This window comes from Oncorhynchus gorbuscha, linkage group LG01, assembly GCF_021184085.1.
Source record: "Oncorhynchus gorbuscha isolate QuinsamMale2020 ecotype Even-year linkage group LG01, OgorEven_v1.0, whole genome shotgun sequence".
Taxonomy (NCBI): domain Eukaryota; kingdom Metazoa; phylum Chordata; class Actinopteri; order Salmoniformes; family Salmonidae; genus Oncorhynchus; species Oncorhynchus gorbuscha.
The window spans coordinates 95,782,776-95,806,710 of record NC_060173.1 but is presented as its reverse complement, the minus strand read 5'-3'; the positions used below and the strand labels follow the sequence as shown (position 1 = coordinate 95,806,710).

General features: G+C 41.7%; 1 protein-coding gene and 2 long non-coding RNA genes across 6 annotated transcripts; all 3 read right to left on the bottom strand.

Moving 5' to 3' along the window:
- Positions 1-501: 501 nt before the first annotated feature.
- Positions 502-1,733, bottom strand: LOC124026857. The gene is made up of 3 exons (XR_006837314.1): positions 1,673-1,733; positions 1,398-1,517; positions 502-795 (listed from the first exon to the last, which is right to left on the bottom strand). It is a non-coding gene; the product is annotated as an uncharacterized LOC124026857 (long non-coding RNA).
- Positions 1,734-3,831: 2,098 nt separating this feature from the next.
- On the bottom strand, positions 3,832-14,227 carry LOC124046460 (5-hydroxytryptamine receptor 1F-like). 4 transcript variants are annotated; one of them, XM_046366869.1, is made up of 6 exons: positions 13,900-14,227; positions 11,646-11,831; positions 9,786-9,917; positions 6,329-6,513; positions 5,967-6,236; positions 3,832-5,219 (listed from the first exon to the last, which is right to left on the bottom strand). In XM_046366869.1, the coding sequence occupies exons 5-6, from the start codon at positions 6,233-6,235 to the stop codon at positions 4,349-4,351; spliced, it is 1,140 nt and encodes a 379-aa protein (XP_046222825.1). In that variant the 5' UTR covers position 6,236; positions 6,329-6,513; positions 9,786-9,917; positions 11,646-11,831; positions 13,900-14,227; the 3' UTR covers positions 3,832-4,348. The 4 variants fall into 4 exon arrangements, with proteins under 4 accessions (XP_046222825.1, XP_046222835.1, XP_046222808.1 ...); XM_046366879.1 differs by lacking the exon at positions 9,786-9,917; XM_046366852.1 differs by lacking the exons at positions 9,786-9,917; positions 11,646-11,831.
- Positions 14,228-16,257: 2,030 nt separating this feature from the next.
- On the bottom strand, positions 16,258-17,354 carry LOC124046479. The gene is made up of 3 exons (XR_006841021.1): positions 17,139-17,354; positions 16,950-17,053; positions 16,258-16,517 (listed from the first exon to the last, which is right to left on the bottom strand). It is a non-coding gene; the product is annotated as an uncharacterized LOC124046479 (long non-coding RNA).
- Positions 17,355-23,935: the final 6,581 nt, after the last annotated feature.

Sequence of the window (23,935 nt, the reverse complement as noted above, 5' to 3'; positions counted from 1 at the left end):
GTTGCATGTTGCGTTTATATTTTGGTTCAGTGTATGTATAGTGGACGTATGAAGTGACCCAGTAGGGGAAATAGATCTAACGATGCACTTAGCTGATCTCGGAGTGGTCTGAGGCAGTTGGTAAATAACAAGAGCTTTCAAGTGCAACTTCAGAAACAAAGGATGAACTTAGCCTTAAGATGCTTTTGGGAAACTGGGCCATGGTTTCGGAGAAGACATGTTTATGAGGCCTGTGTCACTGATGCTCTCCAGACACACAGGACTGTGCAGTCTGTGACTGGCTTGGCCAGGGGGGTGGGGGTTACACCAGGGAACACCAGAAACCACCTGACACAAAGCCTGCCTCTCTCTCTCTCTCTGGTCCAAACCAATTTCTGGGTCTGGGTTTCCAGAAAACTTCGTAAGCAAATGTGGCGAGAGATATTATATGACTCTAATGCAGACAGTGTTTTTATTAGTTCAGAAATGTTTAAAAGCTTTTTGGGCCAGATACCGTTGTCTGACATGATAACATCCTTTTGAAGAAATATTCTTCCAATATGAACAAACCAATTGAATGTCCATTCAGATATAGAACTGAGCCAACCTGGCAGAGAGCTTGCCCTGTGGGGTTTAGGTCTGGGTTGCTGCTATAAGCTTGCTTACCAATGTATTTTTGAAAAGCATGAAACAAATAAAAAGTGATTGGTTGGTTGTTTGATTAATGGAAAGGGGGGCTGCTGGGGTCCTGCTGCTGGGTCGGAGCCCTGGATACCTCTTCACCAGACGGCGCAGAGTGGATGACAGAGCCACGGGCTGCATACACAGAAGCACACAAAGTCACAAATACAAAATGCACCCACACACACAGTCAGTGAGAGACCAGCGTTGTAATTAAATCCACGGAGATTTTATGTTTCTGGCCTGTTTCTGGTTCAAACTCAACATGTTGCAGTAATACTACACCATGTGATTCCAGTTTAAACATCAAGCATGTCAAATAGCTGCCCTGACACTGCCTGACAAACACACACAGACACACGCACAGACACACACGTTTCAGTTCTGCGTTGCGTTGGCTCCGGGATGGCATCTATGCTGGTTGTTGACTCACTGGGCTGGGCATGTTTTCATTGAGAACCAGACAGAGATGCTGGGGCCCATTCTATCCAGCAGGGTCTGAGCCTCTGTCAGTGAAATGTCTGTTCCCCAGCCACACACACAGCCTGTTCTAATGTACCCCACACTAATAAACCACATACTGGCCAGGCCAGCACAGGACACAGTCTAACACAAAGGATTTCATAAAATAATGTTGAAACTCAACTGGACGTTAAATCAAAGGCTTTCTCACAGCTGGGAGGAGAATACGGTCTTATGTTGTTTGTGGCGTTGTATTGTGTAGTGTTGTGTATTACCTGTGTGCCGTTGTCTATCTCTCTCAGGCTCCATTATATAAACTTGATCAGGGACAGGGTGACAGAGGGGTTTGATGATGCAGAGACCTGCTGCAGCTGCTCTACCAACAGAGGCAACACCTAGAGACAGGACAACACAATATCAACAAAACAAAACAATACAAACAACAAAACAATACAAACACAACATAAACCTCAAAACAGAGGATCAACACAAAGCCTGGGACATCATAACAGCATAAACACATGGCTAAATAACAAAAACAACTACCAACCCCCTGGCCTAGTCCAGTCCTCCCACCTTAGAGCACCTGTCGAGAGACAGCTGGAGACGTGTGCTGCTGACCCTGGGCTGTCCAGCGGTCTCTTGCTACTGGAGGAAATGCCTGTCCATCTAGACCTCAGTCCAATAGCAATGCCTGCAGCCTGAGAGGGGCAAGGCTTGCACTGCCATGCAAAATGAGACAAACAGAAACACTCATTGTCATCATCATTGTTATGTATGGTTGGGGAAGTGGTATCCAAAGTCGGGGTCGTGACCCTGCAGTGGGGAGGCCAATTTTTTTAACTATCCTTTTTTTGTGCAGAGGACAAAAATGTTAGAGTACAGACTTAGGCCTATGGGACAATTTACAAAAGTTTTTGAGAAAGATATTTTTTTTCATTTAATTTTGATAAGAGATGAAAATGCAATGAATCGAAGGTTATTTCATGATGTAAAAATCTACATATACAGATTTTAATGTTGTGTTATTCGATTTGGGATGGGGTTGCAAAAACATTTTGGGGAAAAAATGATTCCAGAAAGTCTGGGATCCCTGCTGAAAAAGTTTGAATAGCACTGTGTGGTTCTGACTATATTCACACACTGCACTTCAAGTGTGCGTGTACCTCCTCATGCTCTAGCGGTCTGTTTTCTGTCCTGGAGCTGGGCCGACCACTGTTGCTAGCTCAAACGCTATGCCTGTAGTTGTCCGTAAATGTGCAGCATCTTCTGGTAGTACTGTCCCATCACTGAGGGGCAGGAGGAAGAGGGGACAGGGGATGACAGCCTCACCTCTCTCCCCCTGGGTTGGTGACAGCCTGGAACAGCTCCGTTGTAACCTTTCATCTTCCTGGTGGTGGTTCGTCTAGACCTGGGGGACTTCACCACTCTCTGTTGCTCAACATGTTAGTGTCTTCCACTCAGCCCAGCTGCTTTCTGCTCTCTAGAGACCTAGCGATCATATGCCAGTAGTTAGCTATGGCATGTTCAGTCACTGCATGTACGTGCAAAACCTAGTAGTATGTTCATATAACTAGATAGCTAGTTGTGCTTGTTCCCTTGGTAACGAGTGATCCAGCTAGCTAAATAATAAAGCTATGCAGGCAAATTGAACCGTTTCCTCTCCAGATATGTTATTTTCAGCCTCTAAATAGTAACGTCCACATCGCTCTCTGACGATTCGTTGCTCATCTTGAGGTTCCACACAGATGGATGATTGTTCAACAAACTCCAAAACAAAATCACAGTCAACAAGTTGTTTGTTTGAATTCTGTGCATTTTTGATAAACCGGAATTGAAAAACATTATTTCGTCCTGAGGAGGGCGCCATTACACAACCATTCTGACATTGTGCTTGTGCTGTCAGGGACGGTCACTGTTGGGATGACTCTATCAACCTGTTCAACATGCTGTCAATGTATAAACTCACATGCATAGGCTACATTCAGATACTGTTGAGACCAGCTATCCCCTGCCTCAGAATTATGTAAAATTGTAGCATTAGTTCCCCACACAGATGGTATTTAGCAGGTTAAAAGTGAGATACGATTCATACTGTATGAATCACAGAATACCTCATCTCTACCCTGCTATACTGTAGACACCATCTGGGTGTGGAGGTAGGAACCACAGTTTGATGGAACTGAACCTTCAGAGGGGAGGCACGTTCAATAAAACCATGTCACCCCCTCTTTCATCATTGTATCACATTCTCATTTTTAAATTATATAATAATATAATATAATAATAATAATTTTGTTATCAATTTAAAAAACAAATCTCCTTACATTTGCATCACAAAAACAATGCCCTGTGGTCCTACAGTAAAGAAAATATGTGCTATTCTTAAGTGTATGAGTGGGAGTAAAATAATGAGCTTTCCAGCACTTCCTGTGCACACTCATTATCCTGCTGTGCTTAGGAGTGTTCTGGAACAGCTCGCTGTGCAACGGCTGGAGTAACTCTCTTACCTCCTTAATCAGCTATAGAGGTCTCTGTATTAAAGACCACAGAATATACAGTACCCATGCCGCAGATAAGATCACAGTTGAACTGTATAAGTGGAATATATACTGTAGTTTATTAACAACACTGACTGAGTATCATAATATCTTTAATCACTACTTTGGTCGGTTAAACAAAAACAATGACCACAACAAATATTGTTTTGATACGTTTTATTTCAGAGCAGACTAGCTTGGGGAGGTTGATAGTTATAGAACAGACAGAAACACCATGGTAAGCTTTTCTGAGGCCTTGGAAAGATCGAGGCCGATGGTCTACATCCAGAGTTTCACCCTAGCGCTTCATCTGTTTCAGTCTGTCATTTAAACATTGTCCTTTCAATGTCATTCAACACCATTCCGGCCACGTCAATAACCCATACAAACAAGAAGATGATGATTGCAGGGCTCTCCATAAATAGACTCCTATGGATCTGAGGTCCTCCTAACTTCCCTCCAGACCTCAGCAATGTGCCAGTCCCATTAGACTGACCTGGCTGGAGTGTCTCATAGTCTTGACATAGTCTCTAAGGTCATTTCCTCCGGTTAATAATTTAAAGTCTTGTCGATAGTCTCTAATCTCAGGCAATCAGATGCCATCCCGTGCCCAACACAACACCACTCAGAACTGAACGCCGTGCACGTGTTTGTGTGTGTGTGCATGTGTGTCCTCTCCGTCCGTGTCAGAGGCGATGCCTACACCTGACCAGTCTCTGGAAGGCCTTCTTAAAGTCCTCATTGAAGATAGTGTAGATGAGAGGGTTGATGAGGGAGTTGAGGTACCCCAGCCAGGTGAGGAAGTCAGCCAGCTCTATGGAGGTGCTGCAGGAGCCACAGGTGTTGACGATCACCTCCTTCAGGAAGAAAGGCAGCCAGCAGACAACAAAGGCCCCCAGTATCAGTCCTAACGTAGATGCAGCGCGCCGCTCCCTGGTCCCTGAGATACGCTGCCGTCTCAACGAACACTCACGCTCCCGCCTCGACTCGCTGTGGGGACTCTTTACGGTAATGCGCACGCGGTCTCCCTCCGTGGTGGGGTCTGAGTAGGATTTCTCCTGGAGGTTCAGGGTGTCGGGACCCCCATCAGGGGGGCAGGAGGGGAGGGTGGTTCCGTTGACCATGGAGGAGTGTCGGCTGGCCCTGCTGGCCCCTCTGCTGGCCCCCCTGCGGAGGTACAGAGTCTGAGCTGCTCTGTAGATCTTGTAGTATAGGATGAGGATGAGGAGCAAGGGGATATAGAAGGCTCCCAGGGTGGAGTAGAGGGTAAAGGCGATGTGGTGGTGAGTTATCAGACACTGGTCCTCTTCCGGCTCCCCGCCATGGTTGCTCCACAGGAGAGGGGGAAGGGATATGAGGATGGACAGAAACCAGACCACGCCGACAGTGATCCCAGCTCGGAGTCCAGTGCGTTTGCGTGAATACTCCACGGCGTCAGTGATGGCCCGGTAGCGGTCCAGAGCGATGGCTGCCAGGTGGAGGATGGAACAGGTGCAGCAGGTGATGTCAACACTCAGCCACATGTAACACACAGCCTCTCCCATCTGCCAGCTCTCCCTGAGGATTCAGACAGAATAATGAAAGTTTGTTACTGAACTTCATTATAAAAAACTTTATTATTATGCTCACAAACTGTACACTGAGTGAACAAAACATTAGGAACATCTGCTCTTTCCATGACAGACTGACCAGGTGAATCCAGGTGAAAGCTATGATCCCTTATTGATGTCACTTGTTAAATCCACTTCAATCAGTGTAGATGAAGGGGATGAGACAGGTTAAAGAAGGATTTTTAAGCCTTGAGATAATTGAGACATGAATTGTGTGTGTGTGCCATTCAGAGGATGAAAGGGAAAGACAAAAGATTTAAGCGTCTTTGAACAGGGTGTGGTAAAAGGTGCCAGGCGCACAGTTTCTGTCAAGAACTGCAACTCTGCTGGGTTTTTCACGCTCAACAGTTTCGCGTGTGTATCAAGAATGGTCCACCACCCAGGCACCCAAAGGACATCCAACCAAATTGACACAACTGAAAAAAAACAGCATTGGAGCCAACATGGGCCAGCCTCCCTGTGGAACGCTTTCGACACCTTATTGAGTCCATGCACCAACGAATTGAGTGAGTTCTGAGGGCAAACGTGGGGTTGCAACTCAATATTAGGAAGGTGCTCTTAATGTTTTGTACACTCAATGTATACTTTGATAAAATAAGTATTTTAAACATAAATGGGCATCTGAAATGCTGTAAGACACTTTATGCTGCAAGACAAATCAATCAATTGTGCAATAATGAATCTATGTTGTGACCTCTGTATGTAGAGGATGCTGAAGGGCATGACCAAGATGGCCACCAGCAGGTCTGTCACTGCCAGAGAGCAGATCAGGTAGTTGGCCGGGTGATGCAACTTCCTGGTTACGATGATGGCTGTGATCACCAGAGAGTTGATGGCCGTTGTCATGACAGCGAGCAGGGACAGGGTGAAGGTGAGGAGGATCTTCCTTGGGGTAATTATAGAAACCTCTTCACTCCCATCGTCCAGGGAGAAGAACCCCTCTGTACAGTTAGAGAAGTCCATCCTAGAGGGGAGGGGTGGGGAGGGGGATAAGGGTTTACACCAAGGCTAGCTGTATATAGATGAACGGTGCTTAACAGTTCAAAACGTACTCACACTCAAACCATGAAGATAAGGACTTCAGACAGATGATGAATGAACCTTAATCCTACATAGCTGTAAAAGCTTTATGAACCTCTGTAAAGTGTGTTCATTGGTGTGTGACCTTCAGCAGTAACCCTCGTATCAGTAGCTTCTGATCAGCAGGCTCTCTGGTCTCAACAATGATGTTACACACACACCTGGAGAGAGACAAGAGAAAGAATAAACAATGAGAGTCCAGACGCTGATTTCATAACCCCCAACCACCCACACACATACTCACCCTTGATGCAATCACTGATCAAAGCCATGATCCTCATCACATGCACGCACACGTGCAAACACACACGTGCATACACACGGTGCAATCACTGATCAGAGAGTACAATGTGTGTGTGTGTGTGTGTGTGTGTGTGTGTGTGTGTGTGTGTGTGTGTGTGTGTGTGTGTGTGTGTGTGTGTGTGTGTGTGTGTGTGTGTGTGTGTGTGTGTGTGTGTGTGTGTGTGTGTGTGTGTGTGTGTGTGTGTGTGTGTGTGTGTGTGTGTGTGTGTGTGTATACTTGTCCCTGAAGACAGTATTTCTGTACTCTAGCTTCTGTACTTCTTTAGAGTTTATCAATCACGAAGTGAAACTAAGTGCCTTTAACAGCTTTCTTAAGACATTGAAAGCACTCATCATGCTGATTTCCTTGTATTTCTACAGTTAGCTGTGAGAAGCCTGTTTCAAGGTGGAACAGTTGTCATAGCAACTATGACTTCATTTTTGTGAAGGATGGATTTGAAGAAAAGCACAACTCAAGTTAGATAAACTCTCAGACATCATTAAATGCATACATACGCATGCACAAACCCACACCTACACACACAGCTGCATCACACATCAAAAACATTGCCTAGCTAAACATTGTCCCTCTCTCTCTACCTCTTTCTCTCTCTCTCTCACCCTCTCTACTTCATTCTCTCTATCTACCTCTGTCTCTCTCTCTCTCTACCTCTTTCTCTCTCCCTCTACCTCTCTCGCTCTTTCTCTACCTCTCTCTCTACCTCACCTGCTGTTTCGACCTCTGAATTTTGGGCTGTGAAAACCCAACTGACATTTACTCCTGAGGTGCTGACATGTTGCTCCCTGTACAACCACTGTGATGATTATTTGACACTGCTGGTCATCTATGAACATTTGAACATCTTGAAGAATGATTTGGCCTTAATGGCCATGTACTCTTATAATCTCTACCTGGCACAGCCAGAAGAGGACTGGCCACCTTTCAGAGCCTGGTTCCTCTTTAGTTTTTTTCCTAGGTTCCTGCCTTTCTAGAGTTTTTCCTAGCCACTGTGCTTCTCCATCTGCGTTGCTTGCTGTTTGGGGTTTTAGGTTGGGTTCTCTATAAGCACTTTGTGACATTTGCTGATGTACAAAATGCAGTTGATTGATTGATCTCTCCCAAACCTCTCGCCTGTCGATCAGCATATCACCTGTCTGTGAGTCTGTTCCTCCATAGTTTACTCAATATAGAACACTAAAGTCAAGGAACAGCATGTACTGTACTGTAGTAATGCACTGTATTTAAGTATGTACTGCTTCTCACCAGAGTGGTTAATTTAAACCCAACAGCTTCAGTGTGTTTGTGTGTGTGTGTTGATTGAAATGATAGGGACTGATACCTGATGCTGTGTAATTGGAATACACCCATTTAAACGTCAATCTGTGGATTGAAGCGCTAGGACTGTGAGAGTGACGTGTCCCCCTGGAGATGCAAAGCTTAGCATAACTAATTTATCAAGCTGGAGGTAGAATCAGGGATGTCAACAGACCTGTTTCAGATGAACTGGAATTTAAACAGGCTTGTTTCAGATGAACTGGGATTTAAACAGGCTTGTTTCAGATGAACTAGGATTTAAACAGGCTTGTTTCAGATGAACTGGGATTTAAACAGGCTTGTTTCAGATGAACTGGGATTTAAACAGGCTTGTTTCAGATGAACTGGGATTCAAACAGGCTTGTTTCAGATGAACTGGGATTTAAACAGGCTTGTTTCAGATGAACTGGAATTTAAACAGGCTTGTTTCAGATGAACTGGGATTTAAACAGGCTTGTTTCAGATGAACTAGGACAAAAACAGACCTATTTCAGTTTAACTTGGATTTCAAAATACCTATTTCAGCCAAGGCTTGGAGTATGCAATAATGCATCAAAAAAGGTCTCCCCCTCCCTATCTATCTGTGTGGGGATGTCATCTCCTTCTATAAAGTGCTCTGGAGACAGAGCAGAGCAGACAGGACACCCAGCAGCAGTCTACTGAGGTGATACTGGGTGACAAAAATATGGCATTTGATTATTCTTACTTCGATTGTCAAACACACACCACCGGTCAATACTGTTATAGACACACTTATCTCCCTGACTGTCTCAGGCTGAACTGAGGTACAAGGATGAGTGGCTTCTGTTGGTGGTGAATGTTTGTGTATGAATACACATACACCTCATGACAAACAGTAATTGCTCTGTATTGATTTGAGTATAATCAGAGGAATGAACTAATTTAGGATGGAGTGTGTGTGTGTGTGTGTGTGTGTGTGTGTGTGTGTGTGTGTGTGTGTGTGTGTGTGTGTGTGTGTGTGTGTGTGTGTGTGTGTGTGTGTGTGTGTGTGTGTGTGTGTGTGTGTGTGTGTGTGTGTGTGTGTGTGTGTGTGTGTGTGTGTGTGTGTGTGTGTGTGTGTGTGTGTGTCATGCATACTTCCTCCTCTCAGCAGGATCACATCCTGCTAATTATTCACCTCACGGTATGATTCACCTCACTGTATCAAATCCTCAAAAAGTTATACTGCTGCACCATTGAGCATCTTGAATGGATGCATCACTGCTTGGAATGGCAACAGCACCACCCTTTACCACTTGACACTACAGAGGGTGGTGCGGACAGCCCAGTACATCATTGGGGCCCAGTTCCCTGCCATCCAGGACCTCTATATCAAGTGATGTGAAAGGAATGGCCGGAAAATTGTTAAAGACTCCAACCACACAAGTCATAGACTGTTCCCTCTGCATCAGCACGGCAAGCGGTACCAGTGCATCAATTCTGACACCAACAGGCTCCTGATGCAGTTTCTATCCCCAAGACAAATGACTGCAAAATATCTAACAACAATGGCTACATGGACTGAGTTGACCCTTGTATTTATTTAAAATGTTGAACTGTCTCTATGCACATTCACAGGACTCTACACACTTACACTCCAAGACACACATAACATCCACACACATTTATACTGACTACACACACGCATACACACTTATGTATAATCTTCCTTTACACTGTTGCCACTCTGTTTATCTTACTTTCTTATGTTCTTCTCATTTCTTATTTTACTTTCTTGTGTGTTTTTGTTCTACCTTATGTAATTGTTAGTACTACATTGATATTGATTACTGCATTGTTGGATTTAGAGCTCGCAAGAAAGGTATTTCACTGTACCTGTGTAAGTGACATTAAAACTTGAAACTATTGGTGGAGAGAGAGCCCATTTGCAGAGAGTGACGCTCTCCACTACTGTGGTGCTGAACTCTGAGTGATTTCTTTAGGGCATTGAGGGTGCTCTCCGTGGTCCTGAAAATAGATTTTTTGGAATAGGCACATTATCGGGCTTACGGGTTAACATGATATTCTTCATGTAGTTACAACAGGGCTTGTCTAAGGTGGCTGTATTAGGGTGAGAGTCAGGGCCTGTGAACAGTTGAGTGACTGTTTTAGTGCAGAACGAATCTGTTTCCTTCTCTGGAGACACAGCCTGTCCCTCTGTGATGAATACAGCCATGGTAATAAAACATCGTAGCTCAAAATACAGTACTGTAGCAATGAAGGTGTGTACATACTGTCCCTGTCAGAGAACAGGACACTTCTCTGAAGGACTTGGGAGATGACCAGGGATGAAAAAGGAGAAAAAGTTTAATACATATTTCCCTCTCAGCAGAATATACATAGGTCTGATGGAAAGATAGGAGAGAGATACTATGCTCTGATACTAAGGGTTAAGTGAGAGACACCACCAGGTCTGTTCTATAACCACCGTCTGGCCCAGTGATTGATGTAAAGTATTGAGGTATTTCCTTCTGAAGCTGTGGATATTAAGAAAGAGGCTTTAGAGCAGATGGCTAATTGGTGGTGTTCTGAAGGGAACCTCAGAGGGGCAGAAGATAGACCCTGTGATCTGTGTTAAGGGAATGAGACCCTGGGAGAGATCAGTGTTCACACCGCGATGCTTTCTGCCACAGGACCCTGGGAGCGATCAGTGTTCACACCGCGATGCTTTCTGCCACAGGACCCTGGGAGAGATCAGTGTTCACACCGCGATGCTTTCTGCCACAGGACCCTGGGAGAGATCAGTGTTCACACCGCGATGCTTTCTGCCACAGGACCCTGGGAGAGATCAGTGTTCACACCGCGATGCTTTCTGCCACAGGACCCTGGGAGAGATCAGTGTTCACACCGCGATGCTTTCTGCCACAGGACCCTGGGAGAGATCAGTGTTCACACCGCGATGCTTTCTGCCACAGGACCCTGGGAGAGATCAGTGTTCACACCGCGATGCTTTCTGCCACAGGACCCTGGGAGAGATCAGTGTTCACACCGCGATGCTTTCTGCCACAGGACCCTGGGAGAGATCAGTGTTCACACCGCGATGCTTTCTGCCACAGGACCCTGGGAGTCATTTAGACTGAAACACGTTAATAGTCTCTTAATAGTGAGACCATAGAGGTACCGTTGGGCCGGCTGTGTGTGTTTCACTAAAAATTTAACAGTAGATCCCAAGACGATGATATGTTGCTAAAACGTTTCAATTTGACTGCAAGATCTCTCTCCAGCAATCTTTATTTGTTTGAGTATGTAACCTGTCAAGGTATTTTCTGTTCTCTCTTATTCACCTGACAGAAGAATCCCTTGACTGTTTCATCCTGCTTCCATACTAGACATTCTGCTTTCAGACTAATCATCAGTGTTTGTAAATAAGACATCTGATGTCTGTCTGTGATAACTGGAACAGAGGGGGTTTGTGCATAATATCATTCATTACCCACCGGGCACGGATGTCAATTCAATTTCTAGTTTGATTTACTTGTTGGTTATCACTGCATTGTCGGAACTAGAAGCACAAGCATTTCTCTACACTCGCATTAACATCTGCTAACCATGTGTATGTGACAAATAAAATTGTATTTGATTTGATTTGATTTGAATTGTCAACTAACGTGAATTCATCATAAAATCAACTAAAAATGTACCATGTCATTGGATTTAGGTTAAACATTGAGTGGAAGAAAGACGAAATGCCCTTACATTGATGACGTTTTGCAAATCCAATCGGTTTCCCACATTGATTCAAAGTCATCACAGATTTTTGGGGTTGAAATGGTGTGGAAACAATGTAGCTTCAACCAGTTTTTCTCCAGTGGGTAGTTGCAGGATCAAAGCTACACACAAACGAGGCAGGAAGCAGTCTCTCTCTTTCTCTCTCTCCTCTGTCTGACAGACAACAGGGTTTGACTGAGACAATGTGACTTTTAAAAACTCAATATCCTCACTGCCTCTAGGTTTGAGGATCACTCATCTGTACCCTTTACTATTAAAACCTAACTGCTAATGTCTGGATTTATGATGGATGAATGGCCCAAGGTCTGTCTGAGATCCCCCTCCCTCCTGCTTCCTCCTCCTCCTCAGTAATAACAGAAGAGACTACAGATGAACGGTCCTCTTCACCAGAGACAGGGAAGAGATTAAAACCTCTACAGAATCGATGTCCCCCCCGCGGGACGTTGCGCTAACGTAGGCTAATGTGATTAGCATGAGGTTGTAAGAAAATTTCTCAGGACATAGACATATCTGATATGGGCAGAAAACTTAAATTCTTGTTAATCTAACTGCACTGTCCAATTTACAGTAGCTATTACAGTGAAATAATACCATGCTATTGTTTGAGGAGAGTACACATTTATGAACTTGAAAATGTATTAATAAACCAATTAGGCACATTTGGGCAGTCTTGATACAACATTTTGAACAGAAATGCAATAGTTCATTGAATCAGTCTAAAACTTTGCACATACACTGCTGCCATCTAATGACCAAAATCTAAATTGCACCTAACCTGGAATATTACATTTTGGCCTTTCTCTTGCATTTCAAAGATAATGGAACAAAAAAAACAAAAAAAAACTCATGTTTTTTTCTTTGTATTATCTTTTACCATGTGTTATATTCTCCACATTAATTTCACATTTCCACAAAATTCAAAATGTTTCCTTTTAAATGGTATCAATAATATGCATATCCTTGCTTCAGGCACTGGCAGTTAGATTTGGGTATGTCATTTAAGGCAACAAAAAAAAAGGCTCCGATCCTTATTAAAACTTTTAAAATATGTCTACTCCCCAACCTATCTATTATACTTTTGTGTTTTTAGATTCGTTTTTATTTCTATTAGATTTGACATTTTTGTTAGGAATTCAGTTTAGTTTCAATTAGTTTTCAGACCTGATTTACTAATTGTTTTTTAGTTGAGTTATATAAGCCATTTCTATTTTTTAAATGATTTAGTTTCAGTTTTAGTTTGAGTGTTAGGGACAGAAAGTAGCAGATTTATTTCCTGTTAAATACTGTAGTGATAGCTAGTAATAGTGATGCACAAAATAGCCCTATTGGAAACATCCCCATCTCCTGGCAGCATTTACCTGCCAGATTCAGAAGCTTGAAAACCCCATTAGACTTTTTCCCTCCCAAACAAAATAAAAACTCAAACTGAACATATAATTAGTTATAATTTTCATTTTCATTTGTTTTGGAATCAAATATAGTTTCAGTATATATAGCATGTTTGTTAGTTATTTTATTTCACTTTACGAAATTGTTTTTCCATGTTTCGTTCAAGTTTTCGTTTACTATAATAACCTTGTTTGGTAGAAGTTGACCCAAGACTGACCCCTCCCCCCTAATGGTCCATCTCCTTGGGGAATCATCATCACATTGTATAGGCCCTACATGTAAGATCACGGCTGGCAAAGATGTCTGTTGAAGTTGCAATTCAGCTGACCAGCATAATCAATAGCAACTAGTCTGTCTACTACTGCTCTGAAGCTTGCTCTCATTAGAGAATGGGTCAAACAAATCATTCACATCATTTAGAGACATAAAGACCAGGGAATGAAGAAGAGGATCAAATATGAAGGGAATGAGGAAGAGGGATAGTGAAACTTCTCCTCTCCCTGCTAGTCAACTATAGTGACTATGTTATTAACAGACTGACAGGAAATCTATATACATCATTATGGATTGAAAAGATGCAGCAGCCTATCTTCATGAAATACACAATACACAGGACGAGACAAGACACGGGAAATCATTATCATTCAAACACTATATAAAAAAAGTAATTTCTATTAAACAAATGCTGTGGAAGGAAATGGTTCCAGCTGCAACCCATTGATTATGGTTCCAACAAATTAAATATACTTATTTGTTTGTTGCAAAATTGTTCACACCTGCAATTATTTCTAATCTACAATAGTATAAAAACAGACGGTGAATACAACGTCACCTGTGTTCTCAACCGCGATAAAACTGTCGGATAATCTGATCTGTTGAATAGTCACATCCTCCCGCTCTTCTCCCGGTGTGTTGGTCCCTGGCCACGGTTTGAGGGTTTGACCGGGGCAAAGGAGGAAGAGGTATTGCTCAATTCGACACAGCGACGCGAATACCCTTTTCTGTTACCGACTTCCATCCGAAATCCGACCCGTCCAAACACGAATGAGCAATTGGGAGCGCGCACGGGTGGTCGACCTACAGTTAATCTAGTGATGGTGCACCAGCGCTCAGGGAATGGAGCTATGGGTATCTGCGCGAAAAGGTGCCACAGGCTGTGCTTGTGCATACAGGTCACCCATGATACAAATCAGTACACTAAAAAAGGCTGGGTCAATACATAGTACATTTCCAGCACTGGGTTATTTTGAAACAGCGCTGTTGGGTTATATGAATGATCAAACACATTGGGTTACTTGATTTACCCAAAAATGTGGTTATTTTGACCAGTGGCGGTCAGTGCAGTTTAAAATGAGTGACAATATATTTTTTTTACGAGCATGGCCTTATTTCTATTACAGCATATTGGATGACTGTCATTCATATCCCATTCACCCAGCTCAATGTAACATCAATACGTTTAGGCTACTACATGATAATCAGATGTTCCCTTCACCCATCATGAGGTTGCTACAACCTAGTCTACGAATGAAAGTTTACAACTTAGGTGCACAGGTGAAGATACATTTTAGTAATGACGGTAACAGACTGACACATTCAATACCGCCTTGCACACTCCTGCCTGCATCTAGCTGATCTAGGGTGTAATCATTAGTCCAACAGCTGCAAACGGGAGTTTCTATTGGACAAATTCAGGTATGTTTACCCCTGTTTCGTTCCGTTTGCTTCCATTTAACAAATGTTTTTCAACAGAATTGGCAGAATGAACACCCCTGATCACATGCAAACACAGTTCACTTTTGTAACAACCACATAAAAAAACATGATCTCTTTGATCGTTATATTCCTTTTCGCATCTATGCTCTCACCTTTTCCCTTTGCTTGTGGACATCAGTGCACAACACATCAGCTTTCTGTGACCAGGCAAAAAAAACTTTCCAGGTCAAACCTTCATATCATAACCGCTACACACAGCCTTTGTTGTCACCATATTAACATCATAGTCAACAGAGGTACTAGAACTAACATGTTAGTAAATCCACTACAATCACACAGTACAGTGTACAGTCAGTAGCAAGAAGTTTAGCAGTTACACCGGCGGGTCCCAGTGGCAATAAATGAATAAAACTAAAAGCTTACCTTGACTTGGAAGAGTTCCCGTATTGGATAGCCATAGCCAGCTAGCTAACATTGCTTCCCTCTCTGCTTGAGCCAGGTGTTTGAGTAGTCTAAACTAGCTAGCTGCATTTGCTAGTTAAGTAGGCTAGGTGAAAGTGAAAAACAAAAATAAAATCTCTCTTGCTTCTCCATTTTTGAAGAAATTAATTTGTTCAAAACTATTCAACTATTGTCTTTTACTCTCTTTGAGTCAACTACTCAACATATTTTATGCACTGCAGTGCTAGCTAGCTATAGCTTACGCTTTCAGTACTAGCTTCATTTTCTGATCCTTTGATTGGGTGGAAAACATGTCAGTTCATTTCCGGAGGACGTTATCATAATTATCATAATTACTTTGTAAGTCTATGGAAGGGTGTGAGAACCACGTGCTTCCTAGGTTTTGTATTGAAGTCAATGTACCCAGAGGACAGACACTAGCTGTCCCCCGGCTACATCAGGGTGCTACCCTACAGAGCGCTGTTGAGGCTACTGTAGACCATCATTGCAAAACAGTGTATTTTAATAAATGATTTGGTGACGTGAATATATTTAGTAGTTTATTCTAAACAACTTTTTTTAATGTTGCACTATTTGTATTTTTAGGAAATTCACTGAGGATGGTCCTCCTCTTCCTTCTCTGAGGAGCCTTCACTGATTTTGACCCAGCTTGCTTTGAACTTTTCTGCTGGGTTATTGTTATTGATGTATTTTTGACCCAGCAGTTAACATCATTTCTTACTTTATGTTTGGGTTATTTTTTTCTACCTTCTCTCTATTACAGAATCCGTTCATTTTCTAACATTACAAATATGTGTAACAATTTCAATCAATGTTACAATGTTACTACACAGTTGATAATTCTTTAAATTACATATGGCCAATTATAACCAATTGTAGATAAAATACCAAAAGTTTATTTTCATATATTAATTTCAGCTACAAAATAAAGTAATGAAAATGAAACAAATAAGCAACACATAAATAAACAGAAACTTTACAAACACAATCCATCATTTGAAAATCACAGCAGCCCTACCAATTAAAGCTGAGGAAATGGGCTGAAGGAAACACTTTACCCTCTACACCCACAACCCCGACCAGGTATCAATTTCCAATAGGAATCTGTGTAAAACAACAACTTAACATAATGTCTTCTGCTCCAGAGCCTGTCCATTCATGATGGTGAATGCCAGGGAGTAGATACAATATTCCAGAGAGTCCGAACTAAGGATTGGGGTCTCTTGTTTTTTTGGTCACCTGGTAGAGATATTCAGCCATATTGGTTCCAGCCTGGGGATTAGAGAATATGACTATAAATGTTGAACAATAATCAAGACACTCATCTCACTCTTGCACAAGCCCGCACTCACAAGCACACACATACAAATTGTGGCCTTTCCTAATACTCAGAACAAACTATACTCATATACAGTCTATTGCTGTGTGCAGGACGTTAATCTGCATTGATTTGAGTCCAGCCACTTTGTGTGCAGTTTACAGCAGGGGTGGGAAGAGTACTGAAATAGCCTACTCAAGTAGAAGTACTGTTTTTCAATTACATTTTACCCCAGTAGATGTAAAATGACTGACTTTGAAAAAAGTCTCTGGAAAAGCTACTCAATTATAGTTACGAGAGTATTTGTATTTATTTACTTCCCACCTCTAGTTTACAGTATTACATATGAAATAGTATTCAATATTCCACATGTATATTTACGCTACATTATGACTTTCAGGCCTCATCAATGCTTTGGTGGGCAGTCTTCTTTCCAACTCATTACACTGGTGGTGTGAAAAACCCTCTCAGGATCATGTTTTTTTAGTACCTGTGGGACAAAGACATTGCAAGCGTTTAGGGGACAGACAAAATGGATAAACAATGAAACAACTTTCATTTCAATATGTAGCTACCTGCATTCGGTATATTGGTGGTGGGAGAAGCACTCTCAGGACCATGCACCCTCTAGTATTCTTGCAATGGGGGAAGAAGACATAACATACATTTGTATTTTTAACCTTTATTTAACTAGGCAAATCAGTTAAGAACAAATTCTTAATTACAATGACTGCCTAACCCGGCCAAACCCTAACCCGGCCAACGCTGGACCAATTGTGCATCGCCCTATGGGACTCCCAATCACTGCCGGTTGTGATACAGCCTGGAATCGAACCAGGATCTGTAGTGATGCCTCTCTCACTGAGATGCAGTGCCTTACATGCTGACCACACCGCTCGCATTGCAGAAAAAATGCAAAACATAGATATTTTTCAATTATTTCACCAACACTGCTTGAGCGCTGCCAACGAGCATCTGCATTGCCAAGTGCTAAAATATAAGTTTTATTTGTGACCCTGAATGCGATGAAAGTCCTGCCTCTCCCATCTCCTCATTGGTTTATAGAAGCAGATACCCACGTACCATCTCCTCATTGGTTATACTCACGTGGGTGATTGAAATATGAAATATCAGTTCGGTCAGTCGTCGTGGTAACTATGAAAGTTAGATGCCAATCGCCATATAAAGTCCAAAGAAGAAGAAGCCTGGAAGGAGGAGAGACGACTAGAAACAATTCAGTTGACCGTTTTATGTGTGGATTAATTGTCGGAGTAGAGGACCTTGTGCATTTCATGTAAAATAACAACTCAACGTTTATATCCCAGGACAAATTAGCTAGCAACAGCAAGCTAGCTAAATAGGACAAATTAGCTAGTAACTGCAAGCTAACTAAATTTCCATAAATGTTTAATGCTTTTCTACCTGTCCCCAAATTAATATAATTGGTTCAGAGTTTGTTTTGATATTTCAACCTGAGTGTCGTGATGGCGTTTAGTGTGGGGGGCCAAAATCTATTCGAGCATGATGGAGCGTGGCCGGTTTGTCTACGGTGGTAGACCACATTAACACAATTTAAGTAAAAAGTCAAAATGGATAGTTTAAAAGTGGAACTGAAAGCATTTTAGCAACATGTAATCTTATTTAAAAAATCTGTTCATATACAAACCCCAGGAAGAATATGATGCAATTGGACAATTAATAGACACTGCAGGAAATAAAACCGAATAAAAACATCTGTCTCACCCAGGACTGGAGTCTACGCAGACAGGTGCACCATAGCCAATCAGAGCTACAGTAGGCCTTCATGTAAAAAAAAAATGTTAAAGCCTGCCATCCTTCACTTTGAACTGGACTGTGTGTTTACAGGCAGTTGCAAAAGTGTGACTTTAGATCATTTTAATAAATTTGCCAATTTTACATTTTGGGACTTTACAGTCCTATTGATTAAACAACCATGAAAAGGTAGGCTCTCCCTCAGTTAATCGCTTCAACAACAACCAGATAGAAGGACCGACACTGGAGGAGAGAAGCAGGTACGTGGAGTCAACATTTAATTGGAACAGACATGGAACATGATAGGAACAGCGTCAGCACACTGGTAAGACAAAGACAGACGACAATCAATGCAGAAGTGGGGAACAGACAGATATAGGGGAGGTAATAAAACAGGTGATACAGCCCAGGTGAGTCCAATGAATCGCTGATGCGCGTGACGAAGGAAGGCAGGTGTGCATAATGATGGTGGCAGGAGTGTGTAATGCAGGGGAGCCTGGCACCCTCGAGCGCCAGGGGGGGAAGAGCGGGAGCAGACGTGACACAAGATCAACAACTAATGCTAGCCAGAGCGATATTAGCTCAAATCTAACGAAGGAGCATGAGATAACTGGCTAAAGTTGGCTAGCTTGCTACTTCCAGACACAAATGAGAGAACACCTCACTCTGAGGATTTTTTTGAATGTTTTGACATTCCCAGCCAGAGTTACAATAAATTAATCAGTTTTTGTCCTAAATTTTTTGTCATGGAAACAAACAATGCATCCCGAATGGAGGCTGTAAACAATGTACCAGGCCAGCTGTGATTTACAACCTGATAATATTTTTTGGACTACCAAGAAATGTATTGGTGAATTATATGAATCATATATTGAACTGCATCCATCTGTTCTGCCAACAATGCGTCTGTATACATCATGGAATGTTGAGTCAAATATAACCTCTTTTTAAAACCACTTATGAAGTTGGTTTTGTAGCATAACCTGGGAATGTATTATTTTTTACTGATATGATTGTCCGTTTCATATCTCCAAAGTAGTTCAAATGCGGTCAGTTCAAGCTTGCCAACTAGCTATGGACTTGTTTACGAGCTGCTGTACGGGTTGTTGCTAACGCTACTTTGCTACCTGCCAACTTCACGTTTTTTTCTTTCTAAAATTACTTTCAAATTTTAATAACTTATTTTTTCTTTTTTCCCCTCGCTCTACTTTTTTCATTCAACTTTTTCACCTCAGACGCTTTATCTGGACATGTTTCTACAGGACCTCCACCAGCCAAACTAAATAGTAACATTAGCACATTGACATTTAATTGCAGTCGCTGTACTCATAATATACAGGACAACTATCGCCTTATGCAGTCCCTGCAGCCGGACAATTTTCTCATGGCTTTTTGAAGAAAATTCAAATTTAGCAGTCTCACACCATTAAGCAATGAGTCGGAGTCAGAGGACGAGGCTTCTCAGGTCTCTCCTCCACCCGTTACGGGGTCTGAGCCGCCAAAGCCTCCCACCATTAGCTCTGAAAAAATGAAAATGGGAGTCATTGGCGACTCCATTACCCGCAGTATTAGACTTAAAAACAATCATTCAGCGATCATACACTGTTTACCAGGGGGCAGGGCTACCGACGTAAAGGCTAATCTGAAGATAGCTTTAGCCAGCACTAAGACTGGCGAGTGTAGAGAGTATAGGGAAATTGTTATCCACGTCAGCACCAACGATGTTAGGATGAAAGAGTCAGAGGTCACCAAGCGCAACATAGCTTCAATGTGTAAATCAGCTAGAAAGATTCATCGGCATCGCGAGTAATTGTCTCTGGCCCCCTCCCAGTTAGGGGGAGTGATGCACTCTACAGCAGTCTCACAACTCAATCGCTGGCTGAAAACTATTTTCTGCCCCTCACAAAATATAGAATTTGTAGATAATTGGCCCTCTTTCTGGAGTGATGGACTCCATCCTAGCTGTAGGGGTGCTCTCATTTTATCTATGAACATAGACAGGGCTCTAACTCCTCTGGCTCCACAGTGAGATAGGGTGCATCAAGGTGTTAGCCAGCCTGCCAGCTTAGTGGAGTCTGCCATTAGCAGAGTCAGTGTAGTCAGCTCAGCTATCCCCAAAGAGACTGTGTCTGTGCCTCGATCTAGGTTGGGCAAAACTAAACATGGGGGTGTTCGCCTTAATAATCTCACCGCAATAAAGACCTACATTCCTGTCATTATTGAAAGAGATCGTGATATCTCACATCTCAAAATAGGGCTACTTAATGTTAGATCCCTCTCTTTAAAAATAATATAATGTAGAATAATCTGTATACATACAATAAGTATACAAATAGACAATGATAACATATGCTAAGGGGTTCAACAAATTAGATTATACAAAGACCTTAAAAGAAACACACATATTGATTTATTTTTACAGCTTTCTTATTAGAAGAATGTTGAATGGTCTTAATGTACTGCTCAAATTCCTTATAGAAAACACAGAAGTGATTTTTTATTAGTGAATTTACCTTCATGAATATGACATTTTGCCATTAGCACAATTAAGATTTATGAGGTCAAATTGTTTTTTTTAACAACCTGCCTAATTCCTCTTTTCAAATCAAATCAAGGGAAGTGTCATGATTTAATTTAACTGTTCTAAAACTCAGCAGATATACATACCATCAGTCCCAGGAGACAAATTATTTTGAAGGTGTTCAATAGAATAAATGATCTCTTCAACTATAACAGGGTCATCACAATGTTCCCTCTCAACCTCCCCAATTGACTTCACATCCCCCAGAGAGTCAAAAGAAAAAGAGTTGAGGAAACCTCACAATACTTAGAATTATATACAGTTGAAAAACTTTACATACACCTTAGCCAAAGACATTTACTCAGTTTTTCACAATTCCTGACATTTAATCCAAGTAAAAATTCAATGTCTTAGGGCATTTAGGATCACCACCTTATTTTAAGAATGTGACATGTCAGAATAATAGTAGAGAATTATTTATTTCAGCTTTAATTTATTTCATCACATTCCCAGTGAGTCAGAAGTTTACACACACTCAATTAGTATTTGGTAGCATTGCCTTTATTTCTTTTTTAAACTTGGGTCAAATGTTTATGGTAGCCTTCCACAATCTGGGTGAATTTTGGCCCATTCCTCCTGACAGGCTGGTGTAACTGAGTCAGGTTTGTAGGCCTCCTTGCTCGCACACGCTTTTTCAGTTCTGCCCACAAATGTTCTATATGGCTATATGGCTTTGTGATGACCACTCCAAAACCTTGACTTTGTTGTCCTTAAACCATTTTGCCACAACTTTGGAAGTATGCTTGAGGTCATTGTCCATTTGGAAGACCCATTTTGACCAAGGTTTAACTTCCTGACTAATGTCTTGAGATGTTGCTTCAATATATCCACATAATTTTTTCTGCCTCATGATGTTATCTATTTTATGAACTGCACAAGTCCCTCCTGCAGCAAAGCACCCCCACAATATGATGCTGCCACCCCCCGGGCTTCACAGTTGGGATGGTGTTCTTCGGCTTGCAAGCCTCCCCCTTTTTCCTCCAAACATAACAATGGTCATTATGGCCAAACAGTTTTTGTTTCATCAAACCAGAGGACATTTCTTAACCAACTTGACAAAACTATAGCTTGTTAACAATACATTTATCTGTAGCTCAGTTGGTAGCTCAGTTGGTAGAGCATGGCGCTTGTAACGCCAGGGTAGTGGGTTCGATTCCCGGGACCACCCATACGTAGAATGTATGCACACATGACTGTAAGTCGCTTTGGATAAAAGCGTCTGCTAAATGGCATATAAAAAAACAAGTTTTAATGACTCCAACCTAAGTGTATGTAAACTTCCTACTTCAAATTGAAATTCCCGAAGAAGTTGCAACTAAAGTTAGAGATTCATTTGGGATCATCTGTGATGAGACTGTTAATATTTAATTGTTGAATTGTATTATTTTTAGAGTGGTATTATTCTAACCTGAAAAAATAAGATTAATTTTGTTCACCCTCTAGCCACTTCTTCCTAGATCTGACAGTTTATACATATCATCCAACTTGTTTTGTTGCTCAAACAGAACAGATTTGTCCTCCTCTGAGAGACTTTCAACAGGCTTTTGAACAAGAGAGGTGATCTTTGAAATTACACTTTCTTCTTCAGCTCTCCTCATCTTGGCAAGAAAAGTCCCATATTTTCCAACCTCATATTTTAAAAGCTCCCCGTTATTACTGTATGAATTGTCATTTATAGCTTTGTTCCAAAAGTGTGTAATTAAATAGTTTCTCCATCATGACTGATTCATGTTTTAATATAGAGCTATTAAGCTTCCAGTAGGATGCTCTGCCAAGGCCATTATCAGAGATAAAAAGTTTAATGTCAATATAAATAGCTCTATGATCAGTAAGGGGAGTGGCTAGGATGTTAACAGAAATACCCTGTTTATCAAAACATTTAGACACCAGCCAAACAACTATGAATGATTGTCTGGCACCTCATTACTCCATGTGAAAGACTTGTTATTAGGAAACTTTACTCTCCAAATATCTATAATATCAAACCTTTCCATAAACTGCCTCAAACTTGTATTCATAGAAGTGGACTGTCTTGGAGGTCATCTATCAATTAAATTATTCTGAGAAGTATTAAAATCCCCATCTACTACAAGTAAAGCATTCATGAACTTGGTTAGGCAACGGAGAATACGTTTTTCTAAACATTCAAGTGATCATTTTCAAGTTTGGAATTATAACCATAAATGTTGGTAATTATAATGATGATGTTGTTACAGTTGATAACAAGACAAAGGAAGTGACCAAAAGGGTCACAGTCAGAGTGCAAAATACTTCCATTGAAATGATTCTTTAGAGTGATAACTCCAGCAGAGCGTTCAGCGCCATGAGAGAGCCTTACATCATTACCCCACTGAGATCTCCAGAAATTGACGTCGGTAGCAACTGAATGAAACTCTTGAATAAAACAAATCTGTTTTAAGCTGTTTGGCAAATAAAAATTAATGCTTTGCGCTTTACATTATTTCTTAACCCCCTAGAATTGAGTGAAACTATAAACAACGACAAAGTGGAATATAGGACAAAGTACTGAGCTAAACAACAATCGCAAATCGAAAAATAATGAATAGATCCCTCATTTCCAAGGCAGTTAAAGTCAACAAACTAATCACTGATCATAACCTTGATGTGATTGGCCTGACTGAAACTTGGCTTAAACCTGATTAATTTACTGTCTTAAATGAGGCCTCACCTCCTGGTTACACTAGTGACCATATCCCCCCGCGCATCCCGCAAAGGCGGAGGTGTTGCTAACATTTACAATAGCAAATTTCAATTCACCCCCCCCCCCCCCAAAAAGACTGTTTTCATCTTTTGAGCTTCTAGTCATGGAATCAGCCCACTCAATCACTTTTTATAGCTACTGTTTACAGAGTTCCCTGAATTCCTAACGGACCTTCTAGTCATGGAATCAGCCCACTCAATCACTTTTTATAGCTACTGTTTACAGAGTTCCCTGAATTCCTAACGGACCTTCTAGTCATGGAATCAGCCCACTCAATCCCTTTTTATAGCTACTGT